Genomic DNA, 11,083 nt, shown 5'->3' with positions numbered 1-11,083 from the left:
TAGCAGAATTGCTAAGTAAAGCTCATCTATAATTGAAGACTTTTTTAGATTTAAAAGTTGAATTTAGGATCATTATGGGGTAATTAGAACTGGAGTTAACTTCCTTTTATAAACAACTAGAAAATTGGATAAAATATAAGAAAATAATGCCTTCAGACGTTGAACAAAAAGTAACCGAGGGGAGAAAGGACAGACACAAACTAAGCCTTACAGTTCCCATGGCTTTCTGCATTAAGGTAATTTCTGAAGCATTGACATTACAAAGCAGAGTTCCAGGATGGAGAGAACTATGCAGGAAAAAGAGCTCCAGAAATCTGCATATGAGTTTCCTCAAGTCAAGACTACTGGGCCATGCATACACAGAGTAAAATTCCACGAGGTCAGCAAAAAGTGGGATGATGTCAATAAAACTGAAGCAGAGCAGAGGAAGAATATGGAAATTTATTGGGTCAAACATTAACATCAAGAGGGCTAGAAAGAATAGAGGTTTAATGACCAGTTTGTGGTAACTAAGAGATCTAAGAATCTGTTGGTTGTTGGGCCTAATCTTAGCCTGGAAAGTGGGGTGTGGAATGAGAGTAATGAAGAAAGACTCATCACCTCCCTGTAGCTCTTCTTTGCAATTCTCCGTGAGGGCTTTCTAAGTTGTTGAAGGTATTATGCAAAACCTACTGCCAAATTTAATTCAAAGTGATAGAATTGAATTCTAAACTATTTCTAAAATGCTGGGTTAAATCAGGATAGCTAAGTTATGCTGTGGTAACAACCAATCCCAAATATCAGTGGTTAAAGACAATAAAAGTTTATTTCTCCCCCAAATTACATGTCTCATCCAGGTTTAAGGAACAAGTGCTGACTCTGCTCCATACAGTCACTCAGGGAACCAGGCTGACAGATGTTCCACTGTCTTGCAGCTATGCCATCTGGAATGCATAGCTTAGTCACCAGAGTAAGGGAAGAGAAAAAATGGAGAATTTCATGTGGGTTTTTTACTGTCTTACCCCAGAAAGGACACACACTAATTTCTACTCATTTTTCATTGGCTAGAGTTAGTATTGTGGCCTCACCTAACTGCAAGGGGGCCAGGAATAGAGGAGCAAATGAAATATTTAGAGAGACTTGCTGTGTTTACCACAGCTAGAAAGCTGGTGTTAACATTTCTCACCACTCAAATCTAACCTTCACTTACGAGTGGTGGGGGAGACAGTAAGCTCCCTGCTCCCCATTCAGAAAGAACAATGATTGCTAGGTACTGTCTCCTGGGAGTGTGACCATGCTTGGCTGCCTCATAGGAGACATTCGGTGGCTTCAGCCTACTCTGTGCAGTCAGAGCCCTGCCCTTCAGTCACTAAGGTTGTTTTATTTTTAGTTTCAGAAAAATCCCTGCTTTCTGAGGACCTTCAAATTCTATTTGTCTGTGTGTGATCCAAGAGCCACAGACAGATGAAATTATTGCAGTGGACGTACTGCTCTGATTATAGTAAGAATTTTCATATGGTTGGAAACTTCTGGTTAGTTTCCATTTTCCTTGCTACCTCAATATTTCCCTTGGAAATGTCGCACATGCAATGAAGGGCTTATACTCAAATATTGATTTTTCACTTGACTCTGAGGTAGAAGGTCCTACAAAAATTCTACCACCCCAACCAAACATGAGTTTGGAAGGGTAAGCCTTGAGAAATCAATCAACGTAATGGCTGGGAGATAGGAGGATCAGAAAATCCAAGGGGGAGCTTTAGTGGAGATTTGGGATTTGAAAGGATCATACTTGGGCCGTTTACCTTCTTTTTTGGTTTCCTTTCCTCGGTACAACACCTCTTCTGGTTGTATCCCTACTCCAAGAGGGTGTTTCCCTTCTATTGCATGGCCCTCCTAAGAAGTATCCTTTTAAAAGCCCATTTAGATGGCAATTTTTGCCTTTTTTTAGATGGCATACATTTGGGGTGAGGTGTTAGTATGCAGAGGGAGAAAGCTCAGGAAAGAATAAGCAGGTGATACCTTGAAGTAGGAGCAGAAGGGGAAAGGGTAGGAAAATGGCGCCTGTGTGCTTCTCTGAGCAGCAGGTAGTTAAGATCCACATTCTGCCCACAATTCTCTGCAGAGCTACATCCAAACCCTGGCAGCATGCACCACTGTTTTTGGAAATATGTCACAGCAATTATATCCTTATTCCTTTTGAGCTGCTTCTTCCATAAGAAAATTCAAAATGTTGAATATAAACTTCTGTTGGTGAGTACCAGAACCTGATAGTGGAACCAATTTTCAGTTATTAAGTAGGAAAATAGCTAAATAAAAGTCCACATTTAGGCCTCATCTATGTGGGACACTGTAGAATCATTGTAAATGTTTTCAGAAAAGAGAAGCAAAGACTTAGAATAATTTTTTTAACAAACATAAAAGGAAGTAAAATAATTTCGTTTCATTTTTCTTAAGAAAAGATGGGTGGGCACAGTTGCTTACGCCTATAATCCTAGCAATTTGGGAGGCTGAGGTGGGCAGATCAGGAGTTTGAGACCACCTTGGGCAACATGGGGAAACCTCGTCTCTACTAAAAATACAAAAAATTAGCCAGGCATGGTGGTGCATGCTATGGTCCCAGCTACTAGGAGGCTGAGGTGGGAGGATGGCTTTAGCCCAGGAGGTGGAGGTTGCAGTGAGCCAAGATCACGCCAGAGCACTCCATCCTGGGTAACAGAGGAAGAAGAAAAAAAAATGCAATTTACTTTCTGTAAATTGTTCAGCCATGAAGGAAATAAATGAGTAATTTGTTAAAACTATCAACGATGACGGTAGAGAAGAATAGATGAAGAAAAGGGACATTTCCAGGGGAAAACAGAGTCGTACCAGATATAAGAGACAACTGACTGTTAGATGCCTAATTTGTGGTTACTAAGAGACCCACTTGCTAGAAAGGTATGAAATAGGTGTGATAGAGACTTCCTGTAGCTTCCCCTCAAAAACTCTGCCAAGGGCTTCTGTGTTATTGAAGAAATCAGTCAAAACCAACCCTACCAGCTTGATTCACAGTTACCTTCTAAATTCCTGAATGTAAAACATCCACTTTCTACTGTCCCTTGATATATCAGTGGGATCTGACTAGGGGCAGGGAGGAAGAAACGGGACTCCAGGTGTGGAGAGGGTGGTAATCAGCCACCTCTAGAGGACCAGGCTGACTGGTAGGACCAGCAGGCAATGAAGACCTATGTGCTGGCCACCTCCCAAGCAGGACCTGGGCATGGACATGTTATTTTTCCCACTTCTCAAATGAAGGATTGGAAACAGCTTCCCCAAGTGTACAACATCTGCAAGAGAGGAGACCAAACCACACACAGTTCCTAGCCAGGCTTTGAAATCCACATTTTTCCTAAAACACCTCAGACCAGCCAAAGCTAAGCACAGGGCAGGTGTGGGGAGTGGTTCAGAATGTGTGCATGGTCAGACATGAGCAAGAGAAAGGACTCTAGAATTGAGGCACTGGGCACCAGCACTTCTCACAGAACCGAGCCCAGGCCTAAGCCGAGGTGGACCAGACCTTGGTTAGCCTGATGACGGTGGGGGCAGGCAGGTGCTTACTCCACACAAGCCTCGGCCCTTCCCACAGGCCCTCCACACAAGCCTGGGAGCCCCACTTCCCGACTCAGGATCCATGACATCTGCTGGAAAGCCCTGCGTGTTCTTATGACGAGGTGGGAAGAGTGGTTCCCTGAGCCCTGATGCTGGGCCTCCCAAGGAACAGGAAGCTGAGGCTTGCCTAGCCTGTTTTACAGGGTGATCTGATCCTAAATTGTCTTCAGAGAATCTGGGGATGAATCTCAGGACTGACATATCTTATCCTCAGAAGGAGAAGGAGGACATAGCTTGGCAGACAGTTCAGGAACAAATCAGCTCTGAAAGCAAGAACCATCTGCAGACCTTCAAGGAGATACAGAGAGACTCCCCTCTTTTCCAGCGTGCCAGCTACCAATTCCTGGCTGGAGCCCCTCCCCGGGAAAAGAGTGAGTAGCTGGGAGGGAGTGGTCAGACTGGGAGAAGGCCAGACAGGGTATTTCAGCCAGAAAAAGGAAGGAGGGTCAAAAAGGGAAGTGACTGGCACGTGGCGAGCAAAGAGGGTGCTCTGAGGCAGGGCCACGCTGTGGAATTTGGTGCACGTTATAATTCCGAGTGTGTTTTCCTCCCACCTGGTCACCCCTTGAATGACCAACAGATCAGAAGGTCCATAGTGACCCCGAGAAGGAGCTGTCTCATAGGGAAGCTCAGTCATGGCAGGCCCCCAAGGAGGGGAAGACAGGAAGGGGGAGGAGCTGGAGGGAGCCACGGGAAAAGCCATTGGGTAGAGGGCAAAGAGGGCCATGTGGACTTCTGGGCTAAGTGCACTAGACTGTTAGAGTCTTGGGTGTACCTAGATTTCCTGACATTCTCGAATTCGCAGGTTGACCTGTGTAGCTGAGATAACTCTGAAGGTCTAGGCCAGGCTAAGATACTTTGCCAAGCCAGCAAACTTCCCTTTGGTACCTGGCAGTCTTGCCCATGAGAGAGCCTTGCCCTTCACAAAGCTTCCCCAAGAGCCTTCCAAAGTATTGACCACAATACTCTGACCAAATAAAACCATATCACAATTTTTGATCAGTTATCAACAAGGGACTGTGGTCTTTAGTCTCTATGGAAACAATCGCAATTACAAAAACTGTAGAATCACTTGGCTGTGAAAAGTACAGTTAAAAACTTTGGAGACCTTGAATACCCTCATGGCAGTTTTGAAGGAGTCCCTCATCTCCTGAAGCCACAGGGCACTTATTACTGAAGACCAAATCCAAGGACTATCTGCAAGGCTTGCCAAGTTGGCAGTGCCAAGGAAATGATCAACCCTCTTTCAATCTAAGAGCACTGGTGGGGAAGGAGTGGACCCTGAGACCTAAGAGGGGAACATTCTGGCAGACATGGATAAGATTTAAACCTCCCAATTCCTCTAAGCCTCACTCTCTGGAATAAGCAATCTACCCCTATATGAGGAAACCAGTCCTCTTCTGTACATCTCATTGTCTCTAGGCCCATAAGGCCGTGTGATACAAGGCCTGCTCCGGAAGGAAATGGCCTAAACTCCAACAATCATAATCCCTTACCAAACTGTATTGGCAGAAGCCCAGACAGTATATATGGGAGTGGACTCTAGGGGAGAAGGGAAATAAGGCTCTATCCAGCTGAATTTATTGATACAGATACATTAACCTGGAATTCAAATTATATGTACTAATTTGAGCAGAAGTGAGAATTCATAACATTTTACTCAGTTCCCTGAGCCAGCTCAGACTTGGAGCCTCTTTTCTGAGACCAAGGCCAGATCTTTTTGAGGAAGGACCTACAGCTTGACTAATACAGTATACCAAGAATCTTCCCAAGCCTTCCCTCCAAAACTTGTGCAATGTACCAGGATGACTATGAACCAGAGAAAGAGAAATACTCAGACTTTTTATGAATTTTAGGATATTGGCTCCGAAGTAACATTAATTCTGAATACCCAAACTACCACCATGATCCATGGGTCAAAGAGGAGGTTTAAGAAAGCCGGGTAACAGAGTCTTTTCCCTTACCCATCTCACAGGCAATCCATCATGGACTAAAGCACATGTTTTATTGTCCCCTCCCCCGCAAAAATCCCAGATTGTACAGATGGAATAAATATACTTAGAACTGGCAGAAATAAATACCACATTGATTCCCTGACCCATGGTGGAAGGGCTGTTATAGAATAAACTCACCCTCACCAAAAGCAATACCGGGGGAAATGTAGAGATTAGAAACATCAGCAAAAGAATCAATAGGTGCAATTGTGTGATTCCCACCATAATTCCCCATTGGTGCAGATGCCAGACTGGTCCTAAATATTGATGTCAGTTGTGGCAAATGGAGTCAATTTGGAGTTGCAAATCTTTACTGGCGTAGATCAGCGCAGCCCCTGGCACCTGAATTCAGCTACGAATCTGGCAAATGCCTTCTTTTCATTCCCACCATGAGGAGAATCAAAAACAGTATGTATTTAGAAGGTAGGAAAGAGTAGAAGGCAGGCCGAGTAACACCTCGGCCCAGAGATATTTCACTTCTCCTGTTTTCTGTCATAATAGCCAGAAGGGACCCTGATTGTCCTGATATTGCACAGAATGTCACACTGACCCATTAAATTGATGGCATTATGTTCACCGGACCTGTGATCAGGAAGTAGTAGTAGTGACTACTCTAGATTCCTTGGTCAGGTATATGTACACCAAAGGTCAAGAGGCAGACTTCCTGAAAATTCAGGAGCCTAATACACCATGAGGTTTCTAGGGTTTCAGCTGTATAGGGCATATTGGGCTATTCCCTCTAAAGTTACAAATGTTTCCATGCTTTGCATCTTGTACCATTCACCATGAAGAGACACAATGCTTGGAAATTACTGGATTTCAGAGGCAACATACACAACTTCTGGGCGTGTTGCTCCAATCCATTTGCCAAGTAACAAATTAGGATGCTAGTTTTGAGGCAGGCCTGGAGCAAGAAAAATCTTTGCAGAAGGTCAAGGTTGTGGAGCAAACTGTTCTGCCACTCGGGCCTTACGATCTAGCAGAACCAGTGCAAATGTGATTGGGAGACACAAATGCTGTCAGAGATGCCCCAGAGATTTTGATTTATTTATCTAGCCTAACCTATTGTATCATTCAGAGACAAAACCAATAGGATAGATGGATAGATGATTAATTGATGATGATGATGACAGATAGATAGATAGATAGATAGATAGATAGATAGATAGATAGATAGAGTTTTATTACGGGAATTGGCTCATATAATTATGACTATGGAGGCTAAGAAGTCCCAAGACAGGCTAGCTACAACCTGGAGTATCAGAGGAGCCAGAAGCCAGTAACATGGCTCAGTGCAAGTCCAAAAACTTCAGAACCAGCCGGTCATGTTGGCTCACACCGACATGTACGCTGGAGGAAGGGGATCCCAGGGGGAATGCTCAACATCCATTTATCCCACAGTAATCTGACTCAGAAGCACCTGGTCAGTGTCTACTCTGGGAGAATAGGGTTACTGAATACAAGAAGATATTTTAGGGGAAACAGCAGTCCCAGGACAGTCAGATAATTTTATTTCATTTTTTTTTCCCAGGATTTTAGAGTTCTTTTTAAAATTGAGATATGATTCAAGCTTTATAACATTTTGTAATTCTAGCACTTTGGGAGGCCGAGGCTGGTGGATGACGAGGTCAGGAGATCGAGGCCATCCTGGCCAACATGGTGAAACCCTGTCTCTACTAAAAATACAAAAATTAGCCGGGTGTGGTGGCATGCGCCTGTAGTCCCAGCTCCTCAGGAGGCTGAGGCAGGAGAATCGCTTGAATCCAGGAGGTGGAGGTTGCAGTGAGCCGAGATTGCGCAACTGCACTTCAGCCTGGGTGACAGAGCGAGACTGTCTCAAAAAAAAAAAAAGAGAAAACACACACAAAGTCAGCATCATAAGGGGATGTAGCCTTCCTACAGATGATGCTGTTCTTATATTAATCTCAGAGACAATATTTTAAGAGAGTGGCAAGTCTGTTCCTGGTAAAATTTTAACCATTAGGATTGCAAATAAACGTTTGAATTTTGTGCCCCCCCCACCCCGCCCCAGTAGTCTTTCCGCATCAGGACAGTATTTGAAGTCTGGGGGCTTTGAGTATAGTTGTTTATTCATTACCACATTTTTGTATTTTAATAGTCCATAGGCTATATAAAAGAACATGGCTTTTCTGATTGATGAAAGTGATCACAGATGGTGGCTCAAGTTCAGGGCCACCATGATATACCTAACAAGAGTTCATGATGCTTTAGGTAATGTCAGAGCATTTTACATTTTTCCATCTTAAGCTTTATGACATTTTGTGAATAAGACAAGTGTTATTTAAAATTCTAGTTGTCAACTTGCAATTGAGGCTTTCATAGTTCAGATGTTATAATATTCGCTAGGGACCCTCAACAAATGTATAAAAATATATTGCTCTATAATTCTCCTATGGCTAACCTCTGGGATAGTTCTGCCACTATATTTTACTTCTTTGCCATCAGCAAGAATAGGATCTTATCAAGGCAAGTAGGAATGTAAATGAAATTGATATATAAATGAGTTGATCTAAATGTAAAAGCAAATGAAAAATGCATGTTTTTTCCCATCAAATATGGATACCCTTATGTATAGAGACCAGTAGTCGCCTGTGGTGACTGAAACAGGATTATGTAATCCCTAAAAAGCAAAATATGGGCTGGGCGCGGTGGCTCGCACCTGTAATCCCAGCACTTTGGGAGGCCAAAGCGGGTGGATCACAAGGTCAAGAGATCGAGACCATCCTGGTCAACATGGTGAAACCCCGTCTCTACTAAAAATACAAAAAATTAGCTGGGCATGGTGGTGCGTGCCTGTAATCCCAGCTGCTCAGGAGGCTGAGGCAGGAGAATTGCCTGAACCCAGGAGGCGGAGGTTGCGGTGAGCCAAGATCGCGCCATTGCACTCCAGCCTGGGTAACATGAGTGAAACTCTGTCTCAAAAAAAAAAAAATAGGCAGCATAAGTACCATTCCGACAGCCACAAAAAGACTATAATATCTAGGAATACAGCTAACCAGGGAGGTGAAAGATCTCTACAATGAAAACTACAAAACAGTGCTCAAAGAAAATGTGGCACATGTATACTATGGAACACTATGCAGCCATGAAAAAAGAATGAAATCATGTCCTCTTCATCAACATGGGTGGAACTGGCGGCCATTATCTGAAATGAACTAACACAGAAACAGAAAACGAAATACCACATGTTCTCACTTACAAGTGGGAGCTAAACATTGAGAACATATGGACACAAAGAAGGGAACAACAGACACCTGGCCTGCTTGAGGGGAGAGGGAGGGAGAAGGGTGAGGATGGAAAAACTACCTACTGGGTACTATGCTTATCACATGGGTGGCAAAATAATCTGTATACCAAATCCCCATGACAGGCAATTTACCTCTATAACAGACCTGCACATGTACCCCTAAACCTAAAATAAATTTTTTTTAAATTGGCAGCATAGCCAGGCACGATGGCTCGAGCCTCTCATTCCCACACTTTGGGAGGCTGAGGCAGAGGATTGCTCGAATCCAGGAGTTTCATACCAGTCCAGGCAACATAGTGAGACTCTGTCCCTTAAAAATAAATAAATAGGCCGGGCGCGGTGGCTCAAGCCTGTAATCCCAGCACTTTGGGAGGCCGAGGCGGGTGGATCACAAGGTCAAGAGATCGAGACCATCCTGGTCAACATGGTGAAACCCCGTCTCTATTAAAAACACAAAAAATTAGCTGGGCATGGTGGTGCGTGCCTGTAATCCCAGCTACTCAGGAGGCTGAGGCAGGAGAATTGCCTGAACCCAGGAGGCGGAGGTTGCGGTGAGCCAAGATCGCGCCATTGCACTCCAGCCTGGGTAACATGAGTGAAACTCCGCCTCAAAAAAAAAAAAATAAATAAATAAAATAAAATAAAATAAATAAATAAATAAATAAACAAAAAGTAGCCATGTGCACCTGTAGTCCCAGCTGCTCGGGAGGCTGACGTGGAAGGATTTGCTTGAGCCCAGGTGGTCGAGGCTGCAGTGAGCCCTGATAGCACCACTGCACTCCAGCCTGAGCAACACAGAAAGACCCTGTCTCAAAAAAAAAAAATTAAGGCAGCACAGGTGATTGTTCTTTTCCACGTCTTCAAACTCATGGCAGTACGTGTTCATGAAACTTCTGTATTACCTAGAATTCTTTATCCATGTTAATGTCGTTTAAATACTCAACCACAGAATCCAATTCTGCACCAGGGGCGGTACAGATGCAAGAGGTGGACAGGAGGCTACCATCGCACCACCGTGGCTGCACATCCACCCCGCCTCCTACCCTGCCATTCCCAGTAACGCTGGGAAAGACAGACTTAGGATGTTAATTATTAAGGACAACAAGGAAGACAACAGATAAAGAGGAGTGGTGGAAATTTTTAGGGGAAAAGGAAAGAAGAGCATGTCTGGGATAAGTGAGAATTTAGAAATTGCGGGCCGGGCAAGGTGGCTCGCACCTGTAATCCCAGCACTTTGGGAGGCCGAGGCGGGCAGACCACGAGGTCAAGAGATTGAGACCATCCTGGCCAACATGGCCTACTAAAAACACAAAAATTAGTCGGGCGTGGTGGCACGCCCCTGTAATCTCAGCTACTCGGGAGGCTGAGGAAGGAGAATGGCTTGAATCCGGGAGGTGGAGGCTGCAGTGAGCCGAGATCGCGCCACTGCACTCCAGCCTGGGCGACACAGCTAGACTTGTGGAGACAGATTTACTTCTTCCCTGAACTCCGCAAGAAATTGTGTTGCTCAAATGACACTGTTGGAGAGCTTCTGAATCACCTGACCTCTATTGCCGTAAAGTCGGATTTCCATCCATCCTTCTCCTTTTTGTTTGTGAAAGGAAAATAAATCTTGGGACCCCAAACTCACTAAGCCAAAGAGAAAAGACAAGGCTGGGAATGGGGTCGTGTAAACCTGCCTCCCGTTTTTGTTCCCAAGTAAGATGGCTACAAGAATGAACTTCTACATACCTCCCTCACATTTTGCTCACTTACGGGCCCCAAGATCTTTACACTAAAGAGCATCCGTTAAAGTTCACCATAGCAATGTAAATTGATGGCTTATTTTCACAGGTGCTGGGGAGAGGGGGCACATAGGACACAACTTAAAGTCATCCCTCTGACCACCTGAGGCAAATGCATATCTGATTGTTTCCTTTGCCTATTGTCTATGCTACCTTATGTAAAAATACAGATTCACTGGGCCAAAGGCATGAATGACTATTTTCCCCTACCCCAACTCACATGAAAATTGTATATTTCTCTATATCCTGCCATTTCCCCTGTAAATATTGAAGCCCTCAAGAATATCTTTGGTGAAAGGTATAGACCTGTCTCCCAGGCACATGTCCTTAACTTTGGTAATTAAACCTCCTAAAATGATGATCATTTTCCTTGATTGACAGATTCAAGATGTTCACCTGATATTAACAAGACG

At 44.1% G+C, this 11,083-nt stretch overlaps 1 protein-coding gene across 1 annotated transcript in view; it reads left to right on the top strand.

The window, feature by feature from the left end:
• The window catches only part of LOC108301998 (alpha-1,3-mannosyl-glycoprotein 4-beta-N-acetylglucosaminyltransferase-like protein MGAT4E), a 61,870-nt gene that overhangs the window by 14,736 nt on the left and 36,051 nt on the right, over nucleotides 1–11,083 (top strand). The window contains exons 2-3 of the mRNA XM_017525336.2: nucleotides 1,370–1,480; nucleotides 2,102–2,229. Coding sequence (XP_017380825.1) covers nucleotides 1,444–1,480; nucleotides 2,102–2,229 — 165 coding nt within the window. The 5' untranslated portion in view covers nucleotides 1,370–1,443. The remainder of the gene's footprint in view (nucleotides 1–1,369; nucleotides 1,481–2,101; nucleotides 2,230–11,083) is intronic.

Source organism: Cebus imitator, unplaced genomic scaffold (genome assembly GCF_001604975.1).
Source record: "Cebus imitator isolate Cc_AM_T3 unplaced genomic scaffold, Cebus_imitator-1.0 Scaffold38, whole genome shotgun sequence".
Taxonomy (NCBI): Eukaryota; Metazoa; Chordata; class Mammalia; order Primates; family Cebidae; genus Cebus; species Cebus imitator.
The sequence above is the reverse complement of the archived record's forward strand: the minus strand, read 5'-3'. Positions and strand labels throughout refer to the sequence as shown.